The sequence below is a fragment of the Brassica oleracea genome, chromosome C7, assembly GCF_000695525.1.
Source record: "Brassica oleracea var. oleracea cultivar TO1000 chromosome C7, BOL, whole genome shotgun sequence".
NCBI classification, from domain to species: domain Eukaryota; kingdom Viridiplantae; phylum Streptophyta; class Magnoliopsida; order Brassicales; family Brassicaceae; genus Brassica; species Brassica oleracea.
Window position 1 is genome coordinate 8,342,771 of NC_027754.1, and position 22,403 is coordinate 8,365,173.

The following is a 22,403-nucleotide window of genomic DNA, read 5'->3' on the forward strand; positions in this document are numbered from 1 at the left end:
CAAACTCATTGATGACGACGATTCCAAGATGGAAACTGATGAGGAGACACCAAAAGGAGTAACTGCGAAGAAGTCCTCTGTGACTGCGAGTGGGTGTTCTCTAAGTATTTCGACACCATCCGGTCTATGGTGGAAAGACTTATGGGAGTGGCTCCTTCGATCCAAAGAAGCGATCCCAATTCATACACCGATACTCCCTATATTGACGAGATGGCATTCGTAGAGATGCCAAGGAAGTTCTCATTCCCCAACATGATGATGTATGATGGTACCAATGACCCAGACAACCCAATACAAGCAACAAATGCTCACTGTAATAGTCCAAAAGGAGCTAAGGAAAGCTACCATGTGCAAGGATTTCAGATCAACTTGGACAGGACCTGAGTTACAATGGTACATTAACCTTCCCAACGGGTCGATATGCTCCTTCGCAACCTTGAAGCACAAGTTCGTAGAGCAGTATGCAAGCACCAAGAGCCTCGAGAAGACAGCCGACAATCTCTACAAGGTCCTCCAGCATCGAGCTGAGCCCCTGCGCAACTATATAGCACGCTTCAATCAAGAAGAGGTAGCCATCCCCGAATGCAATGCCTCCACCGCAATCTCATCCTTCAAGAGAAGCCTACTACAAGATGGGAACCTATACAAGGAGCTAACCAAATATTAGTGCAAAACCATGGAAGACGTAATATCACGAGGCTAAGCACAAGTAAAATGGGAAGAAGATGTCGCGAGTCGATCCAAGGTCCCGCAGAAGCAGGACCAGAAATGATAGAATTAATAGAGAAAAGAAACACTATCAAAAGCCTAGAAAGGAGGCATGAAGCAAGAACCGGTGAAGGTACCAAAACCGGCCCCTGGAGAAAGCCGAAGGGATGACAGTGTCCACATGGCAAGACATCTCCCACCTCTCCTACCTCGAAGCCTGAATTGGTCAACATTCTGAGGCTGATGGACCCTGTTGGGGTCAAAATCGGTTCAACGGAATCAATGTCAGAAAATTCCTCGAAAATGTCTTCTTTGACAAAGAGAGATAAAACTCAAAAGAAAAGAAAAGCGGGAAAAACCTAAATCGAATTTCGTATCAACTCCGAGAAGAATTCACATGATAAGTCTTCGAGAAAGGTTACTCCAGGCCTTGGACAAACGGATCCCAAACAACGAAACAACCACAAAGCCATATCGTCCATCTCACCGATGGGGCGAGTCAAACCAAACACACCGTCTGAATGGGCGAGTTAGACTGAGTGCACCATCCAACTCACCCAATGGGCGAGTTGGATCGAACAAGTCGTCCAACTCACAGAATCGGCGAGTTGGATCAAAGAAGCAGTTCGATTCGCCCGTTCGGCGAGTTGGATCAATTAGCCTGATTTCATCCCATCCTCATAGCTCTCTCCTTCGAGATCGGATCGAACCTGCTCTTTTTTCATCTTGATCGGAGTCACCATTGGTAGAATGCTGACTGAAGAACCTGTGTCGCAGAGCGCACTGGGGTAGTCAATGCCTCCTATCAAGCATGGTATTACAAACTTTCCAGGATCACTCTTCTTCTTCAGTGTAATCCTCTGTCTCATCTTCTCTCTGACCTGGTGGAACATTCTCCTAATGTCTTCTTCAGTCTCCTTAGTCTCTCTTAAGAACATCCACACCTTTTGATAAAGTAAGCTTCCTCAAATGGCTTATCCATTGGGATCCTTAGAATCCTCTTTGTGAAACAATCCATTTCCTTATCATTAGCTCCTCTCTTCAGATGGTTAGGAACTTTTTCCTTCCTCTTCCTTAAGGTACTTCCCACAGTAGCCCGATCAACTTGCATATGCTCTGGCGCATCTTCAAATTGCTCACTGATGTTGTCTGTTGATGTCTCTGAAAGGTTGAGATGGGTTTCCGAGTGCATTCAATCGTACTACATCGATTTTAGGTAGTTGCATTCGGTAGGAGATAGGTGGTCGTCGATTGATGCTAGGAGGTGACTATCGATCGTCGGTTGAGTCTCTCTGTCGATCGGCGGCTGGCTCAGGGTGCCGATCGATGTCTCGCGTGGTTACAGGAAAGGTTTTGGGTGGATAAGGGTGCTTAGCTTTGAACTCTTCATGGGTCATGATTCTTACTGTCTCACATGATGCAACTGGCTCTGTATGAATCGTCGATCGATGTTGAGCAGCAGGAATCGATCGGTGTTCATTTGACTTCATCGGTCGATGTTCCTCTCTCTGTGTCGGTCGATACCGATGTGAACTTCTGAAACTCATAGAGGTCAACTCGAAATCTCCCTCCTGAAGCTTATCTTCCTTAACTACTTCCTAGAAATCATCCTCTATGATGGCATTCACGTGGTACTTCAGTGCTTCATCTCCTTTACTCTAGATGAAGGTATCTTGCCTCTTAACAACATTTCTTGCCTGAATCACTTGTGTCTCCAACTTCTTCACATGTGTGTTGGGGTCAAAAACGGTAACAACGGAATTAACGCCTGAATGTCCTCGGAAAAATACTTCTCGGAAAAGTAATTTTTCGTAAAACACTTTAACAAAAACTTTTACGATAAATTCTTAAAAAGTCTTACCCGCAACACCAAAGCTAGCACCAATTGTCCGAAAACACGCTCAAGAGAACAACCAGACAAACACACGACCCGATCGCTATACGATGACCGGTCGAGCATCTGAACCGGTCGCCATATAGCGACCGATCGAGCATCCAAACCGGTCGCCATATGGCGACCGGTTGAGCACGTTAACCGTTCGCCATATGCCGACCGGTCGGGCGTCTGAACAGATTGGCGACCGGTTGAGCGTACAAACCGGTCGGCATATGGCGACCGCTCGAACGTTCGGACCGGTCGCCGTATGGCGACCGGTCCGTTAACCAAACGGGTTGCCATATGCCGACCTTGATACGCCCTAAATTAGGGAAGGATCACTCAATCGGACTTAAGGGATATGAACTCGCCAAAAGGGAGAACTGGTGGATTGAATGGTGACACAAGCGGGGCGGAGAGTCTCTTGATACTATTGAGCTTCGATTGTTGCTTGATATGACGCACAAGTCCAAAAAAGGAAGAAATGGTGGATCGAAGGGTCGTACAGGAGATGCGGAAGGCTGCTGATATTCCCGAGGCCAATTTGTTGCCGGATGTGACGCACCGGCCCAACAAAGAAGCAATCTCGATCCGTTGCTTGATATGATGCACAAGTCCAACGGGAAAGAGGTGTTTACTTGGAGCTAACCACACCAAGAAACGAGAAGTGAGAATCCATCTCAAGGTTCCAAAAATAATAATCAAAGCTTATTTTATTTCATTGATCAAATAGCCTTTATATAATAGGCAAGGCATACAAAAAGGTTGGAATACAAAAGACTAGTCAAACATAGAAATTAGAACCTTATAAAACCAAGGAAGACTTGACCGAAGACTTTGATTTGACCAAAATCATAAATGTCTTGACCGAAATTGAAGGATTGTAGCCGTAAGAATCTTCGGCTGGTCTCGTGCTTCCACATGGTCGATGGTTTCTGAATTGCCGTCAGATTGATATATTATACGACCATCACTTATAATTTCTTGTTTGCCCTTTCTTTATTTGGGCGGATACATGTTCATAAACACATTTGCAATATACTTCAAGCCCATCTCATTTAATCGCAAATCCATCAGACCGGGTAGTCCCGAACGCTGATTGACGTATTACGACCGGGATGTTACGTATCCATGCATTCTCGCCTACTCCTCAATGCTATCTCTTATGAACCACGGCTGTACCACCTCTCACTCCACCTCGATCGGAGTTATCGTTAAGACTTTATGATAAAAACAGCGAAAACTTATTTTTCCCAAAAAATCGTAACAAACGCGTCGAGTCGAAAAACGGCCCAAAGAGACCTAAAACGCGACTAGAAGCCCACTTAGGATTTTAACCAGGAAAGAACCCACAAACACTATGATGGTTTACGCTTTGTCCGCAGGAAAAGATAAATGCCAAGTTTTCGAAGATAAATGTCAAGTTTCTAAAGATAATCATGAAGATCGAGAAAAATGGAATATTTCCGCAAGATGATAAGTCGGCTTAAGGGCAGAAAGGGAAAGCATAAACCGACCTAAGAGGGAGCATATAAAAAGTCCAAGGCAAGGGGCACAAAGAGAGAACTTTTTCACAGCAAACTTAGCACTTAGAACTTTCCGTTTTTGTTATCGAGCTGCGACTCAACTAGGTTTCTGTAGTCTTAGGTTGCTAGAACTAGGGATCTCGCCGACAGCTCTTGTAGCCAAGGCTCTTACGTTGTTGTAACGCTCATACGAAGATTCAGAATAAGACACCTTTTGCTCTCTTTTCAATTCTCATAATTTCGTCTATATTTTTGTGTTTCTAATTGTTTGGCGTGTGGTTTAGCAGATATCCGGGACCTCTAGGAAATTAGGATTTTCCTAACTTTCCTAATTTAAACAGAAATCAACAGTGCAAATTTTGGTTCCCACAGTTTGGCGCTAGAAGGAGGGGGACGATATAGATCAATCTAACTCTCGGCCACAAACGCTCGATCAGACATGTCAACCGACGACCTGAACAACCTGCATGATGGTATCCACTCAACGGAGGAAGAAATGAAAATCTCAACACTTCAGCAGCGGAGATCTCGGCGGCCAACGCAAAAGCCAACGCCGCGGCTCTTGAGGAGTTTAAATAGATTTTCTCCGCCTATGAGAAGAGGTCAGAAGAACAAATTAAGCTCGTAGGCTCCTTGACTATACAGTTTGAAACCTTGACAGCAAGGACCCGGGCAGTCCTTCCTCGCGGAACCACAAAAGTTCGCGGAAGAAGACTCGACTTCGCTACTCCACTCGGTAGGCCTGGAACTTCGCGGGAGATTCCTTCGGGACAAAACCCTAGTGAAGATACCCCTGTCGAAAACCAGAACTCTGAAAACCCTTCATCTCCCGCAAAGGATACAAAGAATAACGAAGTCGGGCAAATCAACCTGGATCCCAGCGACAATTCCAATGATTCGGAAGAATAAGCTGACATGCATCCGAGAAGAACAAGAAGCCGTACGGCTCGAGAAGACTCTCCGTTCAGTAAACCCATGACGGAAGAAGAGGACAATACCTTCTGGGTTGAACAGGAAAAGCTGGCCGAAGAGCAGGCCGAGATCACTCACAGAAAACGCCAACGTGGTCGAAAAACTACTGGCGAAAATCTTGACATTCGCGACCTTCGCGTTTACATAACAAAGACTGCTGTGGAAGTAAAGGCAGTGAAATCCCATATCCATTACACTACCAGCGTCGCCCCTGAAATCGATCATTTGCTTGAGGAAGCGTGAAAAACGCCCTTCACGACTCGCACCACCGAGACAAAAGTATCTGACACTGGAAAGATCAAGGTGCCAACTTACAATGGCACAACTGATCCTAAGGGATATCTACAAGATCATGATGGGAAGGGCTAGACTTAAGGAAGGCGAGAGGGACGCCGGCTACTGCCGCCTCTTTGTCGAAAACCTGGAAGGAGCGGCACTCGAATGGGTCCCTCGCCTCAGGCGAAACTCCATCGGAAGTTTTCGCCAACTCGCATCGGAATTTCTCGAACATTATTCTATGTTCATAGATTAAGAAACCTCTGAGGTCGACCTCTGTAGTCTTTCCCAGAGAGAAGACGAGCCTCTCCCCAAATTTTATGAGCAGGTTTCAGCTGGTCATGACAAAGGTTAGCGGAATAAGCGATAAGGTGGCCATAGACGTGCTCAGAAAAACGCTTTGGTACAAGTCGAAGTTCAGAAAATGGATAACCCTCGACAAGCCACATACGATCCATGACGCTCTCCACAAGGCAACTGACTAACATCATCGAGGAGGAGACAAAAGTCATGTCGCAAAAGCATAAGCCGACAAAAACGTCTTCGAAAGATACGACTTCAGACCAGAAGTCTAAAAAGAAGAACTCTCGTAACAATAAGTACATCCATCACGAAGGAGAAGAGCTCCAAGGAGCGCATAACTATACGATAAACTCCGAGCAGGGCAGGACCTCGTGAAACACATGGACTCAAAATCCAGGTTACGACGAGAACATCTACTGCGAGTTCCACCAGACCCGTGGTCACTCTACCATCAACTGTAAAGTCCTTGGGGCAAGGCTGGCCGCAAAATTACTCGCTGGAGAGCTCTACGAGGTGACCAGCATAAAGGATCTCGCTCGCGAGACCGACCGTCCTCCAAAGACTGATAAAAACTTGTCCCCATAAAGCTCTTCTCAGGGGAACCAGTCAGGAGACAAACACGGAAGGAGACAAGACGACAAAGGTAACGATAACAATCGTCGCAGGGTAAACATGATCATCAGAGGATTACAGTACTTGTGGGAACCGAAATTCGCACTGGTGATTTCCGTTTAAATTAGGAAATTTAGAAAACCCTAAATTTCCCAGAGGTCCCGGATATCTGCTAAACCGCACGCCAAGAAATCAGAACACGAAAGTATGGACGAAAAATAAATACAAGGAATCGAAAAGAGAGCATGAAGCTTATTATTCAGAATCTGCGTTGAGCGTTACAACAAGGTAAGAGGCTTCGGCCACAAGAGCTGTCGGCGAGATCCCTAGTTCTAGCAACCTAAGACTTGAAAACCTAGTTGAGTCGCAACTCGATAACAAAAACGGAAAGTATGCCTAAATTGCTCTAAGTGCTAAGTATTGCTATGAGTAGAAAATTTGCGTCCCCTTGTGCCTCCAACTTCGACATCCTTATATACTCTTCAAGAGGCGGTTTGCTCTTTCCTTTTCTGCCCTCGGTCGAGTTTATCTTCGTAAACTTCAAATTTATCCTCCGAACCTGAAATTTATCTTCTCCTGCATAAAGGGATAAACCGTCATAACGATTTGGGCTCGATTTCGCATAAGATCACAAGTGGGCTTTTTTCCGCGTTCTAGACCCTTTCCGGCCATTCTCCGACCTAAGCGTTTTTAAGATTTTATAGAAAGAGCATTTCTAAAACGACGTCGATTTCGAAGAACATCCAAACTTCTCGTATACCGTAGGCGGGTCGAGGTGTTCAGTTAACTGTTGCCGTTTTATACGAGAAGTCCGAATTTCCTTCGAGAGAGCAAGTTCTTTGCGGCTTCCAAACTGTAAAGTTTCGATGGTGACTCCGATTGAGACGAAACGAGAGTCAGTTCGATCGGATCAAAGAAGAGGATGCTATGTGAATGGGACGAAGGCAACATGTTTGGTCCAACTCGCCCGTTTGGCGAGTTGGATGGCTTGGTCGGTCCAACTCGCCAAATGGGCGAGTTGGACGGCTTGCTCGGTCCAACTCGCCCATTTGGCGAGTTGGATGGCTTGCTCGGTTCAACTCTCCCGTTTTGTGGGTTGGACGATGAGTGTTTCGCTGTCCGGAATCTGTTGTCCGAGGCCTTGAGCAACCTTTCTTGAAGACTTACTTCGTGAATCCTTTTCGGAATCGTTACGAAACTTTACTTAGTTTTTCCCGCTTGTCTATTCTTTTGAATTTTATCCTTCTTTTTCAAAGAGAACATTTCCCGAGAGATTTCCGACATTGATTCCGTTGTGACCAATTTTGACCCCAACAGTTACCCCCCAGCTCGCTAGAATTTTTGCGATCTACTTGCGAGCGGTTAGGCAGGTCAAGTAAGTTAGGCAAATTAATGGTTGGAAGTGGTCTGTTCACTCTACTAAAAGTGGAGTGCGGTAAGATTGGGGCTGCGCCTTGAAAAGGCTTGCTACGTACCCTTGTTGAGGGGATCAAGCATTTTGTAGTTCGTTTTGGTGTTAAGTCTCTTACGACCAGTTTTCCAGTGAGACCTTTACGGTCTAGTTGTGTATCATGTAGAGATTATCGGGCATGTTGCTGCCGATGGCATTCTATATCGGACCTTTGTCGGCCTCGAGAGTAGCCTTGCTGGCTGTTTTTGTTTTTTTTCGGTGGGTTATCTCCTTTTAAAAACGTATAGAGAGGCCATACGCGGAGACGAGAGATAAAGTGTGAGTTGTCATCTCATTTCTAACTCTGCGGATCGTGATACTTGTCGTTACATAAGATGAGAAGGTCCGAAGACTTGTGTTCGAGGAGTCTCATAAACGCGCAAATATCGACAAAGAGACATGTTTTAGGATCTCGTATCTTTAATATCATGCCTAGAGTTGTTAGAGACCAGTGTTCTGGGTTTAGGGCAAGACCTAGGACTAATCACGGATTTAAGGGTTGCGATGACTATTTCGACTTACGTTTCCCGTATCCTTTTGAACCTGATTCCGTCCCGCTTTAAAGTCCGCGATATGTTCTCGGCTTACGTGACTTGTACGGTAGGAATCGAGCATCTCTTCGAGGACAATTTTTAAGTCTCCCGAAAGTCCAAACCAAAATTTTGGATTTTTTATATAGTGCTATTACCCCTGTGTCGGGTGTACGGGAGCTATCTCTATGAGATGGCTTACTCTGTTTAGGACGTTAAGAATCTTTTGTGATCAGCAACAAACTTATCGGTAGATATTACCGTTTTTGAGCCTTCGCGAAGAATACATGTTTGGGAAGATGGTAGTGCGTATGACTGTTTGGTCTTCAAAGAAGGTGCCTTTATCGAGGAAGGTAATTTTGTCAAAAAATGGTTCTTAAGGCGTCTGTAACGTCTCGCAATGCTGACGATTGATTTTTTTTTGGCTTGAAGATGTTTCGCGATATTGCAAGGTATTTTAGTCTTAACCCTGCGTTTGAGAAATATTTTTCTTTGTCTACAGATGTTGGCAGCCAAAATTGTTGTTCCTGTTTAGATGCTAATAATTTGATTTGCAATCGAGGGATTAGGACCGAGGGGTCGCGTAAATTTGTCTCTGGGAAGAAACGTTTTCCTTCATAGTGCTTTGTGAAGTGTTGGCTTTCCGAGATCTATTTCGTGTGTATTTGAGGATGTTTCGTACGGCTCTAGGAGCTCTGTTACGAGTTTTCCTTACATGCCGTGTGTTGTGGATAAAACGTAGTGGGCTTAAAGTGAATTGTGGAACGTGTTGAATTTGGTCGATTGTCGACGAGTTTAGGTTTTCCATTAACCGTTTGGTTGTTGGGACTGAGTTTAGTTATGTAGAATTTATCATATGATTTCCGACTATGGTACGATAATTATTTTCTTACATGACGTTTTTAGACAAATCGCAGATTGTCGTTAAGTGATGGAGAGATGGTTGCTTAAATACTTTGGATTGGCGTGGAGGATGTGTTCACTCGGATAGCCAAGGGCGTTGTAGACTATGGTACTTTCGTGTTAACACTAAGGTCATGTTAGTTTACGATTGTCCTTAAAAGGGGACACCGAATTCTGGTTCAGAATTTCACTGGGATGCGTAATTGACCGAGGGGCAAAGAGCACTTTCGAAATTATAGGGTGAGTCTACCGGTGTTATCCGTGTTAAGATGACCGATAGTCGTAGAAAACGATTCTCCAGTTTAGGTTTCAGTTATACGATGAACGTTTCGTATAATGTTACCTATAGTCTTATGAAAATCATTTCATTTTTGTCTGAGGGAGACGATGCCTAAGAGGCCTGATGCAGAAACCATATGGGGTCAGTCGTGAGGTTATTTTTGGCTGGAATGTATCCGAGGGAGGTGAAATGTAGAAGTCAGCGCTCTACGAAGATAGTAAATCGGAGATGTCAAAGTAGCGATGTTTCCGCAGAATTTACGGGACGCGTTTCTGCTTTGATTCGATCTTTGGCGAGATTTCCTTGGAATAACTCATGGAGTTTTAACGAAGGTTATTTCGTTATGATCTAGTCGCGAAACGTTTTTTGTAGGTTTTTTTGAGAGGATGACATATTCATTTTTCGAGCGGAACATATTAATCAACCAGCGGTAAACAGAGCGGAGAGAAAGAGTTCCCTCTGTTATGCTCGCTGCTACTTGTGTTCTCGATTTACTTTTTTCGCAAATATCTCTTGATGCTTTTCTGTGATAAGAGAGATGTTAACGAAGTCTTTATTGCCGAAAAAGTTTCAAAAATATTCAGTACAAGGCAAATATTTTTAGAATGCGGGAATATACGAGTATTCGTATATGTACCCACTCCCCCCCCCCTTTTGGAAAGGGGGGATAGCTGAACTCTTCCTTGGACGAGCTGCCTATGTACCCCTTTCGGGGATCAAGCCATCTCGTAGTTCTGCTTGTTGTGCGAGTGTGTTTACTCGGCTGCTGCGTCAGTCGCGTTAGTTGCAAGATCGACGTCTCGTACCGGGATTGTTTCCTCCGGTTGGGTACAAGAGTTAGGCTCTGAAACTGGTTGTTCTTTGATCGTTGCTTGAGTTGAAAATTCGGGATCGTATTTTTTGAAGCGTTTTCAGTTGATGTCTGAGTTAGCTTTGCCCGTTTGGGCTTTGCCTGTTTGGGCTTGACCATTGCGATGGTCATGAATTGCTGTAGCTTGTGTTCGGCCAGGAAGCAGCGTCTCGACTGTATCTGAGATCCCCAGATCCGTTGATTCCATTATGAGTTGGGAGTTTGATGCCTAAGTGATAAGTTGACAGCACTGCTTTCATGGCGTTTAGCCAAGGTGTGCTCATGATAACGTTGTAGATGGTCGGGTGGTCAATGACTGCGAAATCGATGATCTTCGTGACTTCCTTCGCTGCAACGAGCAGTTTGATCGATCCGAGAGTCATAGATGTCGTGCCCTTGAAACCGGTTAGCGGATTGGGAGATGGTATGACTTCTCCTAGCTCGACGTTCATCCTTTTAAGAGTATCGCGGAAGATGACATTGACCGTGCAACCCGGGTCGATGAGAACTCTCGCGACCTCGAGATCTCTTATCACGAGATAGATTTCGCCGGCCTCTTCTTCGTCGAAAGTGATCACTCCTTTCGGGAAGTCGCTAGGTGCAGAAAAGGTTAGCGAATTTGCGCTTGTCTCAGCCTTGCGCTCATAAGCTTTGATGGCGGAGATGGTATCGCTGCAGTATTGCGATCCTCTGATGATCATATTGACTCTGTGGCGACTATTGTTATTGCTCTTCTCCCGCGCTTCTCTCCTGATTGGTTCCCTTGGAGAGTGTTCTCCGTTTGAGGGGCCTTATCGTTTCTCAGAGGGCGGTCTGAATCGCGGACGAGATCTTTTACGCTAGATACTTTGGCGAGTTCTCCCACGAGCAGCTTTGCAGCCAACCTGTCACCGAGAACCTTGCAGTTTATGGTCGAGTGGCAGCGGGCCTGGTGAAAGTAGCATAAGGCGTTCTCGTCGTAATTCGGATTTCGGGTCCATGTATTACCCGTCATCCGGCCTTGCTCCTGTCCGGAGTTGATGGCGTAGTTATGCGCTCCCTGGGTCTCGTATTCCCTGTGATGGACATTTTTGTCGTTACGAGGGTTTTTCCTTTTAGGTTTCTGATCCGACTCGGGATCCTTCGACGATGTCTTCATGAGCCTCTGTTTTTGCGGCAAGACTTTCGTCTCTTCTTCGATGATTATGTAGTCCGTGGCTTTATCGGAGGTTTCTCGGTCTATGAACATAGAATACTGCTTGAGAAAATTTGAGGCGAATTTGCGAAAGCTTCCGATGGAATTTCGCTTCAGGCGAGAGAACCATTCGAGTGCTACTCCTTAGAGGTTTTCGACGAAGAGGCGGCATTCGCGGGCTTCTCTTTCGCTATCTCTGAATTTAGCTCTCCCCATTGCGATCTGGAAAGCCTGCAGGTGTGCCCTTGGATCGGTCGTACCGTCGTAAGGCGTTACCTTGATCTTTCCAGGATCCGAAACCCTAGTTCCGCTGATGTGGTTAATAAAGGGCGTTTTTCGAGATTCCTCGAGCACCAGATCGATCTCGGGCGCGGTGCTTGTGGCGTGGTGAATCTTAGATTTCACCGCTTTGACTTCTGCAACCGTTTTCATGAGATGATCGCGAAGTTCGCGGATCTGGGATTTCTCGCTAGCAGGTTTCCAACTTTGTCGGCATTTGCCGCAAGAGTTCCGAGTCTGCTCCTCGGCCAGTTCTTCTTGTTCGTCCCAGAAGATAGCTTCTTCTTCTTGAGCAGCACGGCTCCTTGTGCGACGCGGATGCATGTCTGCGTCTTCGTCCGTAGGTTCGGACTGGCTGCTAGAATCCACATCAACACGCCCGATTTCTCCTTCCACTTTGTCTTCCACGATAGGGGGAAGATCTCCTGGGTTTTTCCGCGTTGGTGCAGGAGTGATTTCTTCTGGGTTTTGCCCGGACGTTTTCCTCAGCGCGTTGTCGGACCAGTCCAAAGGAGTTGCAAAATCGAGGCTTCTTCCGTGGACTCGGGTTGTTCCGCGCGGAAGGACGGCCCTGATTCTTGTTGTTAGGTTTTTGACCTGTTTAGCGAGAGAACTAATGACCTTGTACCGTTCTTCCGACTTCTTTTCAAAAGCCGAGAACATCTTCTAAACCTCCTCGAACGCTCCTGTGTTGAAGTTAACCGAGGTAACGTTTGCTGCTGGAGTTTTCTAACGTTGTCGTCGACGGCGTTGTTTTCGACGGTATTGTCGTCGCGAGTTTATTGGTTGTAAAGATCATTACCTGACATGTCTGATCGAGCGTCGGTGGCTGAGAGTTAGATTGATCTGTCCCCCCCCCCCCTCTTTTTAGTGCCAAACTGTGGGAACCGAAATTCGCACTGTCGATTTTCGTTTAAATTAGAAAAGTTAGGAAACCCTAAATTTCTCAGAGGTCCCGGATATCTGCTAAACCACACGCCAAGCAATCAGAACACGAAGGTATGGACGAAAAATAAATATAAGGAATCGAAAAGAGAGCAAGAGGCTTATTATTTCGAATCTGCGTTTGAGCGTTACAACAAGGTAAGAGATTTCGGACACAAGGGCTGTCGGCGAGATCCCTAGTTCTAGCAACGTATGACTTGAAAACCTAGTTGAGTCGCAGCTCGATAACAAAAACGGAAAGTATGCCTAAATTTCTCTAAGTGCTAAGTATTGCTCTGAGTAGAAAATTCACGTCCCCTTATGCCTCCAACCTCGACATCCTTATATACTCTTCAAGAGGTAGTTTGCTCTTTCATTTTCTGCCCTCGGTCGAGTTTATCGCTTTGTAGAAATATTTTATTTTCCCTTGATCTTCATGTTTATCTTCGGAAACTTCACATTTATCCTCCGAACTTGACATTTATCTTCTCCTGCATAAAGGGATAAACCATCATAACGATTTGGGCTCGATTTCACATAAGATCACAAGTGGGCTTTTTGCCGGGTTCTGGACCCTTTCGGGCCGTTCTCCGACCTAAGCGTTTTTATGATTTTATATAAAGAGTATTTTTGAAACCACGTCAATTTCGAAGAACATCCAAACTTCTCGTATAGCGTAGGCAGTTCGAGGTGTTCAGTTAACCGTTGCCGTTTTACACAAGAAGTCCAAATTTCCTTCGAGAGAACGAGTTCTTTGCGGTTTCCAAACTGTAAAGTTCTGATGGTGACTCCAATCGAGACGAAACGAGAGTCAGTTCGATCTGATCAGAGAAGAGGATGCTATGAGAATGGGGTGAAGGCAACATGTTCGGTCCAACTCGCCCATTTGGCGAGTTGGACGGCTTGCTCGGTCCAACTCTCTCATTTGGTGGGTTGGACGATGAGTGATTCGCTGTCCAGGATCCATTGTCCGAGCCCATGGGCAACACTTCTCCATTCTTTTGAATTTTATCCTTCTTTTTCAAAGAGAACATTTCCCGGGAGATTTCCGACATTGATTCCGTCGTGACCGATTTTGACCCCAACAGTACTGCAACGATATAGTCTCGGCCATCAAATCTTACCAGCGAAAAGCCAAATCCAGCGCAAATTGGGCAACCTGGTCTCCACCCCGAAACATTCAGAAAAATACAATCACTTTCGAAGAAGAAGAAGCTGGTGGAATTGAACAGCTCCACAGCGACCCACTCGTCATAGATCCCGTTATACGAGATCTAGAGGTCGCTAGAATCCTCGTCGACACGGGAAGCACAGTCAATGTTATCTTCAGTGATACTCTTAAGAGGATGAATGTGGAGCTCGAAGAAGTCGTACCAACGCCAAAACCATTAATTGGTTTTCAGGCATAACGTCGATGACCCTCGGATCGATCAAACTCCCAGTCATGGCAAAAGATGATACGAAAATCGTCGACTTCGCGATTATCGATCATACAGCCACCTAGAATGTCATCATAGGAACACCTTGGCTCAAAGCTATGAAGGCAGTCCCATCTACCTACCATTTGGGCATCAAGTTTCCGACTCAGAGCGGAATCACTGCAATCTGGAGATGTCAAAAGCAGTCGCGACTTTGTTTTCTTGCTGAGCATAAGCTGAGACAAGTCGCAGTCACTGCAACGGCGAAGGCAAAACAGACGAAGATAACTCAGCCTTCGGCTGAAAACGCTTTGAAAAGAGACGATACATCATCTCTAGCGATGGATTCAAACCAGCAGGCTACGATGACCGGCGCCCTTACCCAACAGGAGGAGACAAACCCGGGAAAAGCCGCCCGTCCAGCTACAGTCGCCACGACTAAAGCGATCAACGCAGCCGTCGAAAACAAGTAAACACACTCGCGGTCGCAACAGAACTTTGAGATGGCTTGATCCTCGAAAGGGGTACGTCGGCAGCTTATCGAAAGACGAGTTCAGCTTTCTCCCTCTCCAAAAGGGGGGGGGAGTGGGTATGTATACATATACTCGTTTACTTCCACGTTTTAAAATATATGCTGTTATACTCGATATTTACAAAACTTTTACAATAATAAGAAAGCGCAATAAAGAACTTCTACAAAACCTCGAAAAAACTCTTTCATCACGTAAAAATCTCAGGATACTCCTACCAAAATTCTAAAATCAAAGATTCTTATTCATACATCAATCTACGGTCTTATACGGCCCCAAGTCACGCTAGAACCTCGCATCGACAATCCATGTTTCTAGCGTGTTAGGGGCTAACTGCTGGGGTCAAAACCGGTCACGACGAAATTAACACATGAATGTCCCTGGAAAAATATTCCTCAGAAAAGTAATTTTCATAAAAACCTTTAACAAAGACCTTTACGGTAAATTCTTAAATAGTCTTACCCGCAACACCGAACCTAGAACCAATTGTCCGAAAACACGCTCAAGAGAACAACCAAATGAACACACGAACCGATTGCTATACGAAGACCGGTCTAGCGTCCGAACCGGTCGAGCAGACGAACCGAGCATCCAAACTGGTCGCAATATGGTGACCGGTCGAACGTCCAATCCGGTCACCATACGGTGAATGTTCCGTTAACTGAACGGGTTGCCATATGCCGACCGGTTAGTCCTGAACGCTGATTGACGTATGACGACCGGGATGTTACGAATCTGTGCATTCTCGCCTACTCCTCAATGCTATCTCTTATGAACCACGGCTGTACCACCTCTCACTCCACCTCGATCGGAGTTATCTTTTAGACTTTATGATATGGCGACCAGTCGAGCACGTGAACCGGTCCCCATATGGCGACCGGTCGAGCGTCTGAACCGGTTGGCATATGGCGACCTGTCGAGCGTCCAAAACGGTCGCCATATGGAGACGGTCGAGCGTACGAACTGGTCGGCATATGGAGACCGGTCGTACGTCCAATCTGGTGGTCATACGGCGATCGGTCCATTAACCGAATAGGTCTCCATATGCCGACCGGTTAGTCCCGAACGCTGATTGACGTATGACGACCGGGATGTTACGAATCCGTGCATTCTCGCCTACTCCTCAGTGCTATCTCTTATGAACCACGGCAGTACCACCTCTCACTCCACCTCGATCGGAGTTATCATCGAGACTATACGATAAAAACCGCGAAAACTTGTTTTTGCCGAAAAAATTTAACAAACGCGTCGAATCGAAAACCGGCCCAAAGAGGCCTAAAACGTGACTAGAAGCCCATTTACGATTTTAAAAAGGAAAGAACCCAGAGACACTATGATGGTTTACGCTTTGTCTGCAAGAAAAGATAATTGTCAAGTTTCGAAAGATAAATGTCAAGTTTCTGAAGATAATCATGAAGATCGGGAAAAATGGAATATTTCCGCAAGATGATAAGTCGGCTTAAAGGCAGAAAAGGAAAGCATGAACCGACCTGGGAGGGAGCATATAAGGATTCTAAGGCGAGAGGCACAAAGAGAGAACTTTTTTTTTGTTTTTAGGCAACTTTATGTTTTTGTTATCGAGCTGCGATTTAACTAGGTTTTCGCAGTCTTAGGTTGCAGCATTTAGGCAACTTTCTGTTTTTGTTATCGAGCTGCGACTTAAATAGGTTTTCGCAGTCTTAGGTTGCTAGAACTAGGGATCTCGCCGACAACTCTTGTAGCCAAGGCTCTTACCTTGTTGTAACGCTCATATGTAGATTCGGAATAAGACACCTTTTGCTCTCTTTTCAATTCTCATATTTTTCGTCTATATTTTCGTGTTTCTGATTGCTTGGCGTGTAGTTTAGCAGATATCCGAGATCTTTGAAAAATTAGGGTTTTCCAAAATTTCCTAATTTAAACAGACAGTGCGAATTTCGGTTCCCATAATGTGTATTCAAAGTTTCAAACTTTGCATTCAGCTCAGTGTAGACAGCATCTATCTTCCCATTGACATTCACCATCAGCTTGTGCTGGCCCTCAAGAACCTGATCAATCATTGTTTCTATCTTGTTCTCTTGACTCTGTGGTGGTACGCTCTAATAGGAAGAATTTCCATAAGTTTTGTTGTTGATGTTGTTGAAGTTGTTGTTGTAGGGTTTCTGGTACTGTGAACTCTAGTTGAAGTTACTCCTCTGTCCATTGCCATAAGAGTTTATTTTTCTACTTTGATTTCCAGGTTTCTGATTATGAAAACCAGTACCATTGATGAAGTTCACAACCTCCTCGAAATCTTTTTCACTGTTGACATCTACAACTTCTACATCCTCTGTAACGCTAACCTGCTTCTTGAGAAGCTTGTGAACACTGTCCAGCTTAGCCTTAACATCGTCTATTTCCTCCTTTCCTAGGGTGGCCGATTTTCTCCTCTCAAAATCAGTGTTCTTGGTGCTATTGTTGGATGCCAAGTTCTCAATCAGTCTCTCAGCCTCTTCTGGATTCCTAGTGTTGAAGTTTCCATCACTAGCAGTGTCCAGAGACATCTGATATGCCAGCACGATACCTCTGAAGAAAGTGCTGAGCAGTTACACTTCGTTGAAGCCATGGTGTGGACAGTCTCTCTGATAGGACTTGAATCTGATCTAAGAGCTTCTGAATGATTCTATAGGCTCAAGTGTGAATGTAGCAATCTTCTCTTTAAGTCCTCAGCTCGTGACTCATCAAAGAAATTACACAGGAACGCATTCTTGATGTCAGCCCAGGATGTAAGAGATCCTGGTGGTAACTGCTTAAGTCAGCGCGAAGCTTCTCTAGACAGTGAAAACTAGAAGAGCTTGCAAAAGAGATAGTCCTCAGGGACTCCATTGGCTTTAATGGCAGAAACCAGATCCTCGAACCACTCAAGTTGGTCCATAGGATGATCGTGTGATAGACCACAATATGGTGTTTGCGCCACAAGTGTAAAGTACAGAGTTTCAGCTCGAAATCGTTCCTCTGGATAGCTGGAGGACGAATAGCAGATCTGTTGGTGTAGTACTGATCTGGACGGTTGTAAACATCCAACGTTCTGGGTCGAGCAGCCTCTTCTACAGCTTGAGAAGCTGCAGCGATATCAACATCTTGATCAGGAATTACATCCTCTGATCATCTAACCTCTGACCTGCTGCATTACGCAGATGACCCTCCTGGTCATGCAGGTCTCCATTCTCATCTGGCACTAAGATAAGGGTCGCAACCATGTCTCGCGGACGGGTGTCGATCGATGTTCTGTTGGAAGTGTCGATCAGCGGTAGCTCACAACTTTCATTCAACGGATTAGTAGGATCGGTCGATGTTTGCTGAGAAGTATCAGTCGACGAACTCATGTTGTTTTCGATCGATATGTTCTCTTTTCTTTGCGGATCGTGCGTTCCAAGAGTGCATGGTCTGAGAATAACAGTGATTTTTCCTTGTTTCTTCTAGTACTGTTGGGCATGCACCTAAAAGAAATTAAGAAAATATTTTATCAGTTTTTGTGAACAGTAGAAAAAACTAGATTAAATCTAACTAGATAAGAACTAATGGCGATCAAAGCTCCCCGACAATAGTGATAAATCTGATATCACACAAATTACCTTAAATAGTGATTTACTCTCTCAAATAAGTGGTTCAATTGTAGTACTTAGGGATCGAATCCACAAGGAGCTAGGGCACACAATAGATCCTAATCAGCAGTGATTAAGCTAGGTAAATTATTAAAACAGTAAATAGCAAGCAAGGCGAACAAGGTAGTATTTCAGTTCATTGGTTTGAGGTTTGTAAACAGTTATTGAAACGCGATAGATCTAGGATTTCTTTTCAGGTAATTAGGATTATAGAGGTATAGAATATTTAGGTTGTCAATCCTAGAACTCAACTTCTAGTGCAAAGATATCCAGCTTTCGCATGTGATTCTTATGGTTAGACTAAGTCCAATATCTCAGATGTCGCTTGTTGATACGGATCGAACGTCGATCAATGTTCTCTTAGACAGGCCTTAACGAGATGATCGATAGGTTCACTAGTATTGTCTAAATCAGCTTTCGCTTGTTTCTAGCAATACTATCGCAAAGGAATTAATTCTGGTGCAGAACCTACTGTCGTAGTTGTCAACAATCCTAAGTTCAAGGTTTTAGTTAGCTACTCTAGAACACATGCATTAACCACAATTCTTTGAAAGATATTTATCACCTTAGCAATTATATATTCTGGGCTAATCCTTCTTAACCTATTTGAACCCTAAATCAAACAGATGAATTACTCAGACATAAAAAAGCAATTCATAAACATAGACTGAATAAAATGCATAAATAGAATAAAGTTAGAAATACTGGAGTTCCAATACAAATCTCTAAAGGAGTCTTGGATCTTCTCTCCAAAACCACTAAAACCCTAAGTATTGTTTGCTGTGAAAAGTAGAAAGTATGAAAGCGTGTGTTGCCTAAAACAATGGCAGAGCACATAAATATTAGGTTAAAATCGGCCAGGGGTATTTCTGTAAATGTGTTGTGACTTGGGATTTACGTCGGCTGAAAACCTAGTCGGATCTTGTGCACTTCACTGTCGATCGATGGCACAGGATGTGTGTCGATCGATGTTTATCTCTGAATGTCGACCTTTGGACTAGTTCGATGGTCAGCTACGGGCTTCTTCTCATTTTATCTCCAAAATGCACCAAAATCACCACTTTCCTCCAAAACATTCCTGAACCTGTAAATATACTAAAAAGACTCCAAAACATAATACATACTTCCTAAAATACCTATATACCATGGCTAAAAATAGGTAAAATCCATGGTATATCACTAAACTACTTACAACGATCTGGGGCAAGCGGAAGACGCCCTAACGCGAAAAGTCAACCCGCTCGTGGGATTAAGCGGAGAGGTCGAACAAACTACTGGAGAAGTCACACTCCCAGTGTACACTGAAGGATCAATATGTCGACTAAATTCATAGTAGTCAACATGCAAGTCATCCTTCGACACTCCACCAGATGGTCAAATTTCTTACCCTTGGGCATAAAGGAAATCAAGAGAGATCAAGAAAATTCCCGGTCCTTCTATCAGACCACCCTGAAGGAAAAAACCGAAGCTTTATAGCAATTACAGAAGGAGCCTCTGGCTTTGCATGCGGAAGAACCAGAGGTTGAAGAAATGGATGAAGTGTCATTAATTGAAGAAAACTCGACCCAGAACCTCAAGATAGGCTCCATCCTCACCACAAGGTTGAGATGGAGGTTAATCGACTTTCTCCGATCTAACTCCGGCATCTTTGCCTGGTCCCATGTAGACATGTCAGGAATCGACCCCTAGATTATTGTACACAGGTTGCAAGTCGACCCCACACATCAGCCCATCAGCCCATCAGGCAGAAAAGAAGAAAATTTGCCCCCGAGAGGGATGTGATCATCAACGAGGAAGTCAAGAACCTGCTAGACGCCGGATTTATGAGGGAGGTGAAGTATCCAGAATGGCTCACCAACGTGGTAGTTGTCCATAAAAAGAATGGGAAATGGCGAGTATGTATAGACTTTACAGACTTCAACAAATCCTACCCGGAGGATCCTTTCCCCCGTCCTCATATCAACAAGCTTTTTGATGCCACAGCGGGGCATCAGCTGATAAGATTAATGGATGATTTCTCCGGCTATAACCAGATAATCATGCATTCGAAGATTAAGAGAAAACTGTTGGGGTCAAAAATGGTTATCTCAAAATCAATGGTTAAGGATACTATTTCGGGAAAGCTTTTCATAAAGATTTCGATTTTTAAATACTTTGAAAGACTTATCCGAAACACCGAAATGACCAGTCGTCTAAAAACATGCTTGGAGCAACCAGACCGAACTGACAGACCACTCAATGATCGTCGAGTGGTCCGAGCATCGAACCACTCGACGATCGTCGAGTGGCCGGCCCAAGTAGGCCACTCGGCGATCATCGAGTGGTCGGCCCAAGCAGGCCACTCGACGATCGTCGAGTGGTCTGACCATCGAACCACTCGACGATCGTCGAGTGGTCTGGCCATCGAACCACTCGACGTCGAGTGGTCTGTCCCGAAACGCCGATCTAACCCGAAACTGTCGGGACGACGCCAATTCATGCACTCTCGTCTAAACCTCGATACGACCTCTTACGAACTACGGCTATACTGTCCCTTACTTCATCCTAAGTGGAGTTCTCGTCGAGACATTACGATAAAAACTGTGGTAACTTATTCGAAAATCGTAATAAACCCGATAAGTCCAAGAACGGCCCAAAGAGGCCTAAAATGGGACTAAGAGCTCACTTACGATTTTATTCGGTAAAAGCCCATCAGTACTACGACGGTTTATATTTTATCCGAAAGAAAGGATAAATGTTAAATTTCCGAAGATAAATGTTAAGTTTCCAAAGATAATTACGAAGATCGAGGAAAATGGAATATTTCCGAAAGATGCTAAAGTCGGCCAAAGCGCATAACAGGAAAGCTAAAATCGACCTTGGAGGGAATATATAAGGAGTTCTAGGCGAGAGGCACAAAAGGAGAAATTTTTCAGAGCAAACTTAGCACTTAGAGCATTTAGGCAACTTTCCATGTTTGTTATTTCGACCTGCGACTCAACTAGGTTTTGCAATCTTAGGTTGTTAGAACTAGGAATCTCGCCGACAGCTCTCATAGCCGAGGCTTCAACCTTGTTGTAACGCTCATACGCGAATTCAGAATAAGACTCCTTTTGCTTATTTTTACGATTTCTTATTTCTTTTCGTCTTTACTTTCGTGTTCTGATTGCTTGGCGTGTGGTTTAGCAGATATCCGAGACCTCTGGGAAATTAGGGTTTTCCTAACCTTTCTAATTTGAATGGAAATCGATGGTGTGAATTCGGTTCCTATAATTTTGCACTAGAAGGAAGGGGGGTTACGGATCAATCTAACTCACAGCCACAACACGCACAATCGAAAGACGTTATGACCGACTCGACTGATGGCAGGGTCCTCACATTCGAGGAGCGGGCAACGGAAAAACAAGCCAAACCTCGTAACGATTTCCTTGTGATTGAACTGACCATCCAAAATATCGATGTCGCAAGGATATTAGTCGATACCGGCAGTTCGGCTGATATTATCTTCAAGAGCACCCTCGAGAGAATGGAAATCAATCCATCCCAAATAATGGGACCTTCGTCCCCTCTACTTGGGCTCTCGGGGTAAGCGACCATGACTCTCGGTTCGATTAACCTCTGCGTAAAAGTCGGAAGTGTGGAAAAGGACGTGGATTTCCTGGTCGTCGATCGCCCAGCGTCCTACAACACGATCGTAGGAACTCCATGGATGAATTCCATGGAAGCAGATCGACCTACAATCTTTGTCTTAAGTATCGAACACCACTCGGAATCAGACTATCTGGGGAGACCTTACGGCATCGCAAGTTTGCTTCGCCTCCGAACTAAAACGGAAAAGCTTGGTCACAGATGCACCGTCCAAAAAGAAACAGAAATCAACTTCTGTCAAGGAAAGCTTGGCAGGAGACGAAACCAAGATCTTTTGGCAGATACAAAAAACCAAGGCTTTGGACGAGAAGTGTGAACCAACTTGCGAACCTGTAATCTCGGTATGCCTAGATGAAACGTTCCCCGACCGTTGTGTCGAGATCGGAGCTAACCTCTGCGAGCCTCTAAGAACCAAACTCTTGCCCTATTTGTCAAAGAACATCCGCACGTTCGCCTGGAACGCAGAAGATATGCCAGGAATCAACATTAATGTAACATGTCACGAACTCAACATCGACCCAACCTTCAAACCAGTAAAACAG

At 44.8% G+C, this 22,403-nt stretch overlaps 1 protein-coding gene across 1 annotated transcript; it reads left to right on the forward strand.

Annotated features, from left to right (window-relative positions):
• Positions 1-274: 274 nt before the first annotated feature.
• Positions 275-667, forward strand: LOC106302501. The gene has a single exon (XM_013738999.1). It carries the CDS (start codon positions 275-277, stop codon positions 665-667), a length of 393 nt encoding a protein of 130 aa, XP_013594453.1.
• The last annotated feature ends 21,736 nt before the right edge of the window (positions 668-22,403 follow it).

What these genes read in the sequence shown, in the direction of transcription:
- LOC106302501 (XM_013738999.1), top strand. Translation starts at nt 275, where the DNA reads ATGACCCAGACAACCCAATACAAGCAACAAATGCTCACTGTAATAGTC.